This window comes from Cervus canadensis, chromosome 1 (genome assembly GCF_019320065.1).
Source record: "Cervus canadensis isolate Bull #8, Minnesota chromosome 1, ASM1932006v1, whole genome shotgun sequence".
Taxonomy (NCBI): Eukaryota; Metazoa; Chordata; class Mammalia; order Artiodactyla; family Cervidae; genus Cervus; species Cervus canadensis.
In genome coordinates this window covers 14,724,622-14,737,594 of record NC_057386.1, presented here as the reverse complement: position 1 = coordinate 14,737,594, position 12,973 = coordinate 14,724,622, and the positions used below count along the sequence as shown (strand labels likewise).

Sequence of the window (12,973 nt, the reverse complement as noted above, 5' to 3'; positions counted from 1 at the left end):
TTGACTGAATTTCTTCTTGTGATAAATTCAGTTCTTCCCATTCTGCCATGATGGTCATGTTCCAGAGACACAGGCCGGGGGATTAGACTCCACCTCAGCCCACCACACTATCTGATGGCGTAACTCATCACCTGTAACGAAACGCAGAGCACCTACTGCCTGCCAGGGGTTGCTTGCAGGGGCCGGAAGAGACATCCATGTAAACAAACACTGGCCATGTCCCGTGCAGTGATTCAGGTTCAGGTTTCCTGGTGGCCCTGCGGAGGAGAGGATCACCTGTGCCTGGGTGGGAGTCACAGGGGATCAGGGAAAACTTCATGAGACAAAGTTGCTTGAACTGGGGTTTGAAGACTGAGTTGGAGTTTTATGGGTATAGAGAAAGGCATTTAAGACAGAACATCCATGTACAGATCTAGAGAGGGTAGATTTCTCCCTCAGTCCAGTGGTTAAGACCTCACCTCCCAATGCAGAGGATGCGGGTTCAGTCCCTAGTCGGGGAGCTAAGTTCCTGCATGCCTCCTGGCCAAAAAAAAAACAAAACAAAACATGAACCAGAAGCAATATTGTAGCAAATTCAAAAAGACTTTGAAAAGCTGGAGGGAAGGGATGGTTAGGGAATTTGGGATGGTCATGTATACACTGCTGTTTTTAAAATGGGTAACTAACAAGGACCTATCATAGAGCACATGGAACTCTGCCCAATGTTAGGTGGCAGCCTGGATGGGAGAAGGGTTTGGGGGAGAATGGATACATGTATATGTAAGACTCAGTCCCTTCACTGTACATCTGCAACTGTCACAACATTGTTAATTGGCTATACCTCAATACAAAATAAATTCAAAAAATAAAAACCTAAAAAGTCAATGTTACAGACATGTATGAAGGGTTATGTGAAAATGCAGAGGAGGGCAGCTGAGCCCAAATGGAGAAGTTGGAGAGTTTTCCTCTGGCAGGAAATGATGCCTGAGCTATAAATCTTGAAGGAAAGACAAAGACTAGCCAGAAGTGAGGTTGAACAGCAAAGACAGGTTTGTGCTTAATACAAGAACTGGGAGAAACAATCTGGCATTTCTACATAAACTGCAAAGTACAGGGAGGAGAGGGCCCAGCCCCAAGGAGCTTCAATAAAAAGAGAAATAGAACAATTCATAAATGTACTATGGGCTTCCCTGAGAGCTCAGTTGGTAAGGAATCCACCTGCAATGCAGGAGACCCTGGTTCGATTCCTCAGTCTGGAAGTTCCACTGGAGAAGGGATAGGCTACCCATTCTAGTATTCTTGGGCTTCCCTTGTGTCTCAGCTGGTAAAGAATCTGCCTGCAATGCGGGAGACCTGGGTTCGATCCCTGGGTTGGGAAGATCCTCTGGAAAAGGGAAAGGCTGCCCACTCCAGTATTCTGGCCTGGAGAATTCCATGGACTGTATAGTCCATGGGGTCCCAAAGAGTTGGACACAACTGAGCGACCTTCATTTTCACATAAATATACTATTAATTACAGCTAAAAATTCAAAGAAGAACTCAAGATAGCTTTACCTGAGGTGGTGACAGCTGAACTGGGTCTTGAAGCATGATAAAGATCTTACCAGCAAGATAGTGACATCACTCCAAGCAGAAAGGATGAAGAAGTGATAACTTCTATTCAGAGTACAGTGAGTAGTAATTCCCTCCAACTTGACTCTAGTGTCGGGACACGAGACCAGAAAAAGGAGTAGATCTGAGTTTATGGAGATTTTCTATAGTAATAAAGTCTATACCTGTGTATTTTATCCATTATCCCATTTAATCCTAGCAAGCCTATTCTGGCCTCCCTGATGACTCAGTGGTAAAGAATCTGCCAGCCAAATGCAGGAAACTTGGGTTCCATTCCTGGGTAGGGAAGATCCCCTGAAGAAAGAAATGGCAGCCTTCTATAAGATTCTTGCCTGGGAAATTCCATGGACAGAGGACCCTGGCAGGCTATATATAGTCCTCACAGTGGCAAAAGAGTCAGACACAACCTGAGACTAAACAACAACAAGGCTATTTACGGGTCAGGAAATTGAAATAAAGGAGCTTGCCCAGGGTTACACTAGTAATGAAACAACCGGGGTTTGAACCCACCAGTTCAAACCAGAGGCCACAAGCTTAAGCTGTTCAACACACCAGGTCCTTTGGATCTAACCTCACCAGCTTGGGGGCCACTGGGAAGGTGTTCACAGTCGCTGGCTTCGTTTCTTCTATACCTTCTCTTCCTAATAGCCTCGGTTTTTCCTTCTGGGAGAGCAGAGGGAAAACACAGAGGGGAATTTGGCTCTTGAAAATTCTTCTGATGTTCCTCCCTCTCCAGGATGGCAAGCGTCAGTTACTTTTAGGGACGTTGTCAGTATGGTCATCTCTGCTATTTACATAAGACTTTATTACTTTAAGGGTTTCCCTGGTGGCTCAGATGGTAAAGAATCCTTCTGCAATGCAGGAGACCCAGGTTTGATCCCTGGGTCGGGAAGATCCCCCTGGAGAAGAGAATGGCCACCCATTCCAGTATTCTTGCCTGGGAAATCCCATGGACAGAGGACCCTGGCGGGCTGTAGTACATAGGGTCGCGAAGAGTCGGACATGACTGATCGACTAACACTTTCACTTTATTACTTGAAAGCTCTAAGGGCTTACTTTGCATTTTCAACCCTCCTACGTTGGTAAAGCAAGTAGTAGCATCCTTATTTACAGATAGTGAAGAGGAAGTTCAGAGAGACTAAATGACTGGGCAGATCACATCTCTGCCGACGATTTCCTTACCTGTAAAGTGAAGTGACTGAACTATTTATCTCTTTGCAACTACAATACATTTATCATTCTAGACCTGCTCAGAGTTGGGAAGCCATTCTGAAGCAGAATCAGTTTCATAACCCAGATACATCTCTAGTAGATCGTTGTGGGACGTAAAGTCCGGCGTTCCCCAGGCAACCGAAGGGATTGAGCACATTGTTGCCTCACGTAGGTCTGGGGTCTGCTCAGCGGCTACAGAAAAGCACGTACCAAGGGGCGGAACGGCTTTTGCGGGCGGTGGGGACGCGTTTTTGGAACGGACCAGGGAAAGGAAGTGTGTTACACCATCGATTGTACCCACTCCCGGCTGCTGCGGGGACGGTGCGGCGTCCTTGGCGTTCAGGCTCTCCTGGGCGGGCCTGAGCCTTAGGGTCTCCGGCGACGGGCAAAGGAGGCTACCGGCTCTGGACAGGCTCGTTTCGGTGGCAGACTTGGAGGGCTGACCTTGGCCCAGGGTCGGAGCCGATGGCGGCTCGGGCTGTTATCAGCTTGAGCAGGGCTGCTGCCCAGTGCTTGTGGGCGCGAGGCCCCGGGGTCCGGGTGGCTCTTACGCGCTCCGCCCTGGGCTTCCAGCCTGAGCCCCCGTGCTGCAGCGCCGCTGGGGGCCGGACGCTGCACCTCACGGCCGAAGTCCCCGCGGGGCACAACAAGTGGTCCAAAGTCCGGCACATCAAGGGTCCCAAAGACGCAGAAAGGAGTCGCATCTTCTCCAAGCTCAGCTTGAGCATTCGCCTAGCGGTTAAAGGTGAGAACCTGGCGGTCACCCACCGCTGGCAGCTACCACCCTCACTGTGCCCACGCCCTCACTTGTCTGCCAACCCCCTGTCCCCGGCCTTTCATTTCAAATAAACTGAAAACGTCTTTCCCAAAATACTTACCCAGCTTTCATTCAAACATCGGATAAAGTGTCCTAAATGAACCGAAATCTAAGCGGTGACTTGTCTCTCTTGGCTGATGGAGGGGAGGGGAGGGCGTGGATGTCCCTTTTTTTCCCTCTCATGTCTTATTGAGATGTCTCTGCTTACTCTTTTCTATCTCAGAAGGAGGCCCCAACCCTGAGCTCAACAGCAACCTGGCCAGCATCCTAGAGGTGTGTCGCAGCAAGCACATGCCCAAGTCAACAATTGAGGCAGCGCTGAAAATGGAGGTGTGTCCTCGGTTTGACCTTCTTGTTATTGATCACAACCCCTACCGAGTACATGTTTGGAAGGCCACCACACTTCATTTTTTTTCACCACACTTTAAATTATCAGAGAAGCAGTGTTGTTGACACCCTCAACATAGAGCCTTCTGGTGCCTCTTGGCCATTAGTTATGGGAGCACAGTCAGGAATAGGATGTATAGATGGTATACAGAACTGCAGCCTAAGACTAGTGAGCTGAGTTGTGAGGAGCTGGGGGGAAAAGAAAGGGCAGAGTATGATGTTAGGTTGAGGAAGAGTTTGTTTTTCTGATATTGATGCCTTAAAGGAGAAAAACCAGTAGAAAGAGAAAAGGTGCAGATGATAGTGATTGTGGGAGGGGCTGGGCTATAGAACTCAGGTGTGGAAATTATCTTCAAGTCCAAGTGAGGAGACACGTCTTCTCTGGGATGGGTGGGAAGGATTTGAGGAAGTCGTAGCCATCTTAGTACAGTTACTGAGTGTTTACTCCAGGCCAGGTTCTTTTTATTTTTTTTCTGGCTGCATCATGTGGCTTGTGAGATCTTAGTTCCCCAACCAGGGATGGAACCCATGCCCTCTGCAATAGAAACACAGAGTAGAGTCTTAATCACTAGACCACCAGGGAAGTCCAGAGGCCAAGTTCTTTGATAAAAACTTTGTATGCATAATTTCACTGAATCCTCGGAACAACCTTAAGGTGGAAACTGAGGCACAGAAAGATTAGGCAACTTGACCAAGTCACACAGAAAATGACAAACTGGGAACCGGACAGACCCCAAAGCCTGTTTTCGAACCATCCTACACACCGCCTTCATGTCAGGTGTGTGCAGATGAGGCACACACCTTTCCCCCACCTGGTGGTCCTTTATTTCCTTTGTGAAAGAGGGAGAGAGAAGTCATCAGTTGAGTGTTCCTGGGAAGACGGCAGGGCAAGGGGACAGAGAGAGAGAGGTGAAGATAGGGTGCGTGGGCAAGGAATGAACAGAGGCAGCGTGGGATGTCCCCGTGAGATAGTTCGCTGGAGCTTTTGATTGTTTGAATTTTGAGGCCATGCTGTTTGATGAGGCCCAGGTGTGTGATTTCTCTTAGCAGTACTCAGCAGCCCAGGGATAGACTCACAGGGGTTTCATGCAGGATAAGGTATACGAGGATGAGTTTTAGTAGGAGTGATGAAGGAGTGGATGTGGGATTCAGCTGGAAAGGGGGGGGACCAAAACTGAGAGATGAGTGATTGATTGTTCAGGGACAAGAGAAACAGACTGCCTTCCAAGGAAGGGGTAGGACTTCCAGTTACCTCAAATGTTGATCCCAAGAGCCTCCTCTCAGGGAGGACAGAATTAGAGCCTTAAGAGCCTAGGCTTCACTCCAGAGAGCGCATTCCATGGAGTCAACTTTGTGGTGTTTGTGGTGCCTGGGCTGGCATGGAGGAGGGAATTAGGAAACAGGAAAATGTGTTTGTGTTATCTATTGCAGAAAACCAAGGGCATTTATTTGTTGTATGAGGGCCGAGGCCCCGGTGGCTCTTCTCTTCTCATTGAGGCATTATCTAACAGTAGCTCCAAGTGCCACTCGGACATCAAACACATCCTGAACAAGAATGGGTAGGTGTGTGTCTGGGGAGAGTGGAAGGGGGCAGAGTCTCTCGGTTCTGATTCTGGGCGAGGTAAGTACTGTGGTTCCTGGTGGGGTTTCAGGTTTTACACACATGTCATCCTTAGCAGAACCCACATGGGATTGTTTGTTCTCCTTTGATGTGTCCTGTAGTGGGAAGGACCCGAAGGACAGGTGGAGAGGAGTGCTGTGTCCTATTGTCTCATCTGTCCACAGAATGTCCAGGTCTTGAAATATCCCGCCAGCAGTGTACTCTCAGTTGGACAGGATTGATGAGCAAAGTCTTGGCAGCCTCCAAACTTCAGTCGGGGCAGAAAATAGAGGGTTGGAGACTTCCCCTTGGTGGTCCAGTGGCTAAGACTCCATGCTCCTCATATAGAGGGCCTGGGTTTGATCCCTAGAGGAGCTAGATCCCACATATCACCACTAAAAGGTCCAGCATGCTGCAACTAAGACCTGGGCAGCCAAATTAATTAATCAAAATAAAACAGAGGGTTAGTGTTATGTTCAGATTATTCCCTTGCCCAGCTGCATCTTCTTCAGGAAGAGAGCTGCTCCATGTCTATACTCCGGGGGTGAGGTGGGAATGAGTGCTGGGCAGTGCTGTGTGGAGGCTGAGTGTCTAAAGGCATCTGTTCTGGCCCATTTCCTCGCCTGTTAGGGGAATGATGGCCGAAGGAGCTCGCCACTCCTTTGACAAAAAGGGGGTGATTGTGGTTGGAGAGGAGGACAGAGAGAAGAAACCTGTGAACCTAGAGCGTGCCCTGGAGCTGGCAATAGAAGCTGGAGCCGAGGATGTCAAGGAGACTGAAGACGAAGAGGAAAAGAACATTTTTAAAGTGAGTAAGAGGCCTTGGTGTCTGGTGGACTGCCGAGAGGGCCCTGATAGACACGTTAAGTATTCTTCTCTCAGTCTCTTCTGTCCTGTGCCCGGGGGACAGGTGAGATGAAGAGCTCACATATTACACAGACAGTTTATTAAGTGAATACTGCATAGGACTTACTCTCCTGAGGACAATGAGAAGGATTCAGAGCGTTGAACACTCTGTTTCTGCCAGTGAAGACTTAAACCCAGTAATACATTTCAGGAATTCCATGCAGGTGTTTGCAAACTTCTGTCCAGCTTTGTCCTGTTATCTCCTGGCTCCTTACCTCCTGACTTTGCTTTGTCCCTAGTTTATTTGTGATGCCTCTTCACTGCATCAAGTGAGGAAGAAACTGGACTCCCTGGGACTGTGTTCTGTGTCCTGTACGTTAGAGTTCATCCCCAACACAAAGGTGCAGCTGGCTGACCCCGACCTGGAGCAGGCTGCCCATCTCATCCAGGCGCTCGGCAACCACGATGACGTGATCCATGTCTATGACAACATTGAGTAGCCAGACTGTACGTGCCTCCAGGTGGCCTATTGTGGAGCACAAGCTTCTGCAGTGTCCCCTGGGACTCAGGTTGGGGGGTGGTGGTGGTGCCTAGCAGGTTAGCAAGCATAGACCTGCAGCTTTGTGGTCAGCTGAATCCCTGCACGTCCATGAAGCCTCTTTGTCAGTTCTGATGGTGTCTGAGCCCTCCTGGGTGAGTCCCCCACATCCTTCTCGATGTGGGGGGTGTGGCCATTCAGCTGGTCAAGTTCTGATCTCAGGAATCTGGCCCTTGGGACAGTAGGTGCCCTGAAGGCCCATGTACTAGAAACTACTCTTCAGTAATAACAGTAATTATTGACCTGAATAGCTGGCCTGCTGTTGTGTGACTTGAGTTTTCCTGGGTTTGTGTCCAGTTGGTGGGACCCTCTTGACTTTCTTTTTAGTCTGTAGGCTTAGTTCCACTACTCCAGTCCCAAGACTGTATTTTTTTGATTGACCATAGAAACGTGACTCCCTCCAGGTGCTGTGTGTTCTAGTGCTGGTCTAATGGCCTAAATCTGTCGTTCTTTCACATACCTAACATCAATCAAACACCTACTGTGTACCAGGAACTGGACTTACAACCTGTCCAATTGATCCCCCGTGCTGGATCTGCTCTAAGACATTGGACCTCAGGGAGAAGACACAGGATCTCTCTCTCCGGGAGCTGTCCGAGGGCAATATGAACTGCTGTGCATGCATCCTTGTTCTCTTCCTGTGGCCTCTGTATCCTTCTGCCAGAGAGCTTAAGGCTCTAGCCCAAAGGGTGCCAATGTACGGGACTCTCAGGCCCTGCGTTGTCCAGGTCCCTCTGTGTTCTGAGTGCTTTCACTGCTGAGTGAACCCATCAGTGGGCTGCACTCAGGAAAAGAAACACCAAGCTGGTTTTGAAAGCTGCCTGATGCCCAGAATGTCCAACTCTGGCCCCTCTTAATCCCTGATGCCAGTTGGATGATGGGTCACTGGGAACTGGAAAGGAGATGAGAACAGAAAGAAGGGTGAAGAGCTGAGTCAGGAGCCTGGCCAGATGGGAAATAGGAGCCATGGTGCCTTTTGCTCCTAAGAATCACTTCTAGGTTTAGGGACGCCAGGAGTGCCGACCACCTGTGCTAGAGCCCGTCAGATATGTGGGGTCTGGAGTGGCTGTTTGATCCCTGTTATTCACCTCCTTTTAAGTTGGTTAAGGCAGTTCTGAGCTCAGTGTAATTTTCCTGAAGGAGCCTTAGGTAAATTAGGATGGAAAAGAACTAAAACCAAATTGGCTCTTAAGTGATAGCTTCACTTTCTAGCAAAAATAGATTACTAATTCCATGATGACTTCAGCTGGAGAGTGAAGCCTGTGGGAAGAAAATCAATTAAATAACCCATTATGGTGCCAAAGCATGTGCCCTTATACCTCATTTCATAATGGTGGTACTACCTGGGATTTTTAGTTTTTATAGGAGATAACTCATCTCAATATCTGAGTAGCACATCATTAAAACAGGGCAACGTAAAGTTTAAATGCCACTTCTTAATTTATAAGATACTTTCATATTTTATTTATTCGACTTTCAAAACAAACCTATAAAATAGTCAGGCCAAGTATTTTATGCACAGATGATCTCATACCAAGCAGGTGAAAACTCCATCTTGCGTTCATAGACCTTGGTTTATAAAATAGCTCTGTTTTGTGAATGTTGAATATAGATTAATTTGGAGAAATGTGATCATTTCTGATATGAGTAATCTTGTACTAAGGAAACCTGCTCGAGAAGGGAACTTGGTTACCCATGTGGATAGTCCTCTGATCTAATAGATAGGATTTGTTACTGCGAATTCTTCTATAAACCAGTTTGCATCAAGACATCCTAGACAGCTCTGCACTGACCCCTGGCGGTGCCCTGCAGTCTTCCTGGAGTTAATATGGAAAAGGCAGAAGTGAAAGCTTACTCAGAAAGTTCTGACTCTAGATCTGATAAAGAGATCCTTAGCTACCTAGGTTAAATAGTTAAATAGCTATTTAACTGAAAATTTCAGTAAAGATGGTATGAGCTGTTTTGCCACTAGAAATTATTTTTTAAAGAATATTTTATGTCAGAGAAAACATTTACAATATGTTAAATGAAAAACAGATTAAAAACTGTGTGTATAGTGTGGTCCAGATTTTAAAATATATATGATGCTGTATATATGAAATTTTAAGAAAAGACTAGAAGGAAGTATACCAGAATAGCAAAACTGATTATCTCTGGGTGGTGATATTATAACTGAATTTTATTTTCATGTATTACATTTATTAGGGAAGCATTTTTTAAAAAGAAGAAAACTAGTCACGTTATCCTCCTACTAAGGAGACAACATGTGAGCACCTGGGATTCAAGTGCACCTTGAAGCCAAAAGAATGGGGTCTGGTCCTGGCTTGCCTTATCTTTGGTTAGTGTCTTAACAACAAAATCATTTAGCACCTTGAGCTGGCTTGGGCTCACTTTCAAGTGTCCTTTCAGTAGGATGGAAGTATCAGTGACAGGCTTTGTCCGCAGCCTTGACTCGCACTGGGAAACGCTCATGTAGTATGTAGCTGCTGCACCTCTGCCAGGGGCCCCGGCTGAATCAGACTGGAACAGTGAAGGCTCTGCCTCCAGCTAACCATGGAAATTCAGTCGTGTGGTTACTTTTTTTTTTTTCTCTTGAGAACATATAACATAGATGTCATAGAGTTGTCTTGAGAACTGTTAAATAAGTTAATATATGCTAAGCACTTAAAACAGTGCCTGGCAGTAGTAAGTATTCAATATATGTTGGCCTTTTTTCCCACTAAGTATGAATGAACATTTTTTTTTAAGCATTTTTTATTTTATATTGGACTAGAGTCAATTAACAATATTGTGATAGTTTCAGGTGTACAACAAAGCAACTCAGCCATCCATATACATGTATCCTGAATGAACATTTTTAAAAATTGAAACATGACCACCCTATATATATCTGCTTTGTAACCTGTCCCCCACCCTCTCCTTCCCCTTCACAATATATCCTAGATGCCTTTTGGTATTGGGATGGAGAAGTCTACTTCTTTCTTTTTAGTGGCTACATAGTATTATTATTATTAATTAATATTATTTTTAATTAATGTGTCATAATTTATTTTATTTAATTAGTCTCTATCAATGGATATTTGGATTGTTTATCTTACAGAAGATGCTACAATGAATACTTTTTACCTTTGCTCTCTTGCAAAGTATTCTTCACGATAAATTTATAGAAGTGGAATTACAGAACGCAAAGCAGTTTTTCTTTAGACGTAAATGTCAATATGTAAAAATGTAAAGATGTAAAAATCTATTTACCTCCTTCCTTAACAAAGCAGAGAACCTAACTGATTGAACTGGTGATCTGAATATATTCTGTGTTACCTCTGAATTAAAAGAATTTTCATCAAATCAGGTGATAGGTTTTTTTGTTTGTCTACCTGTTTTACACCAAATTCATTGAGTTATCCCTTCAGAGAATTTCAGTTCAGTTCAGTTCAGTCGCTCAGTCGTGTCCGACTCTTTGTGACCTCATGAATCGCAGCACGCCAGGCCTCCCTGTCCATCACCAACTCCATCACCGGAGTTTACTCAAACTCATGCCCATCGAGTCGGTGATGCCATCCAGCCATCTCATCCTCTGTCATCCCCTTCTCCTCCTGCCCTCAATCCCTCCCAGCATTAGGGTCTTTTCCAATGAGTCAACTCTTCACATGAGGTGGCCAAAGTATTGGAGTTTCAGCTTCAGCATCAGTCCTTCCAATGAACACCCAGGACTGATCTCCTCTAGGATGGAATGGCTGGATCTCCTTGCAGTGCAAGGGACTCTCAAGAGTCTTCTCCAACACCACAGTTCAAAAGCATCAATTTTTCGGCGCTCAGCTTTCTTCAGAGAATTTATTCATTGGTATTTGTTGTTCCCTGTCATGTGTCCTGTGCTCTTGAAAAATGAAAAGGAATGTGTGCAGCTGGTTGTGAGTGACTGCTTAGTGGGACCAGTACCCTGAGGGCCTGAGCTCTAGGGTTAGGTCATGAATCTTGAGGTCAGGGATGACTCAGGTGCTTAAACAGAAGCACCTACTCAGTGTACAACTAGGGTGATAGACCTGAGAAGGCCTGGCCTAGTTGGGAGGCTTCACATGGGGAAAATGAAGGGGGAGGAGAGAAACAACATAGAAAGGGAAGATAAAATACAGAACTAAAGGAAATAACAACAGTTAGCAACATCCCCATCAGAGGTTCACTTATTCATTCAACAAATATTTGTTTTTTGAATGTGCCATGAAAGATGGTAGGCCATCTTTTTTGAATGACACAGCTTCTAATTTTTTGATATATTTTTTTTTTTTTTAGAGGATAGTACACTCCCGAGACATGGGAACGGGCCAACCCCAAAGGAGAGGCCCAACTTCTGTCTTTCTGCTTACTTTCTTAAAGGCAGTTACAGTAGAGTAAGACAAGTGCTTTGATGAATAAAGTACTAGGTGCTCTGGTGCCCAGATTTAGGGCTTTCTGCCTGGAATGGCTTCCTGAAGGGAGTAGTGTTTAGGCTTACTTCTCCCCTGAAAGAATGAGGGTGGGGGCAAGAATGGAGGAGAGGGGTGTTCAAGATAGTGAATATGCAAAGGTTAGAGGCAAGAGAGGGTCATATTTGAGGAACTACCAGTGGTTCTGTGTGGCCAGAACAGAGAATTTGAATGATGGGGATGTTGGAGGTGGGAAATGGAAAAACTTATGGTCGGAGAAGGAATGGTTTCAGGTCCTTCTTAACTACATTGATGTATTCGACTTTTCCTAAGGGTGATGGGGACTGTAAAATCTTTCAGATCATGGCAGGATCAGGGATCTATTTTAAAAGGTCACCCTGTGATGGGAGTGATCTTGAGAAGCTGTTACAATAAATACTCCAAGTAATAGACTTAGGAGGTTTGAACTAGGATGGTGGAGCTGGGACAGGGAGAGGAGTGGACAGATTGGAGACATGGTCAGGATTAGCTGTGGGGGAAGGGAAATGGAGAGGAAGATCTCTTCAAGTTTGATAACTCAAAAGCATCCAAATTGGGGAACCTATGATGGAGAGAGCAAATGAGAACCACGGAGGAAAACAATCAGATCAGTTTGGACCTGTGGAATTTGAAGTACCTGCAGAATACTCGGTGGGTGATGCCTCGGAAGTTCAGAAGAAAGCCCAGTAGGATGGCTGCAGCGTGGGGATGTTTGAGATGGCTGGTTCAGTGACAGACAATGGAAGTGGAGTCCTCAAAAAAAGCAGTTGCTAGGAATGTAGAGGAAAAATCGGGAGGCTCTTTCCAGCTAAAGACTTAATGTTGCTGTATTGCATGTGCTACTATGTGTGAGGCACTGTTCTAAGTGTTGGTGACAGGGCAGTGAACGGGACATAGTCCCTGCTTCTACATGGCTTATGTTCATTGTAGTCGGAGGAAACAGTGTATAATTTTAGGCTCTACGAAGAAAAATAAGGCAGCACATGGAAATATAAAATGTTGGACGGGAGAGGGCCTATTTTGGATGGTGTGGTTAGGCACTTTTGAGAGTTGACATTTGAGCAGACCTGAATGAAATGGAGGAATTAGCTGTGGGAAGAGCATTCTAGGTGAAACGAAGGGCAAGGGCAAAGGTCCTGAGCCTGGTGAGCTCAAAGTGTGGAAAGAAGGCCAGTGTGGCTGGAGTGATTGAGGGAGCTGGAGAGGTGAGGTGGGAGAGGATGGCGGGGGCCAACTCCTTTTGGGCCCGGATGGCCATGACAGAGTTTGAATCTGTTCTGTGTGTTGATGGGAAGCCCTCAGAAGGTTGAGAGCAGGGAGTGTCATGATGTTAATTACATTTTACAAGGATCACTGGCTGCTGTGTGGAGCATCATTTGTTAGATGGTCACAGAGGAAACAGGGAAACCAGTTAGGCAGTCACCCAGTATGTAGGGTGGTGTCTTGCACCAGGGTGGAAGTGGTGAGTAGTTGGATTCAGATAC

General features: G+C 46.1%; 1 protein-coding gene across 2 annotated transcripts; it reads left to right on the top strand.

Annotated features, from left to right (window-relative positions):
- Positions 1-3,077: 3,077 nt before the first annotated feature.
- On the top strand, positions 3,078-10,395 carry LOC122439776 (translational activator of cytochrome c oxidase 1). Of its 2 annotated transcripts, XM_043465176.1 has the most exons (6): positions 3,078-3,547; positions 3,843-3,949; positions 5,438-5,565; positions 6,237-6,414; positions 6,752-6,959; positions 7,543-10,395. In XM_043465176.1, exons 1-5 carry the CDS (start codon positions 3,268-3,270, stop codon positions 6,950-6,952), a joined length of 894 nt encoding a protein of 297 aa, XP_043321111.1. In that variant the 5' UTR covers positions 3,078-3,267; the 3' UTR covers positions 6,953-6,959; positions 7,543-10,395. The 2 variants fall into 2 exon arrangements, with proteins under 2 accessions (XP_043321111.1, XP_043321104.1); XM_043465169.1 differs by having other exon boundaries at positions 3,079-3,547; positions 6,752-10,395.
- The last annotated feature ends 2,578 nt before the right edge of the window (positions 10,396-12,973 follow it).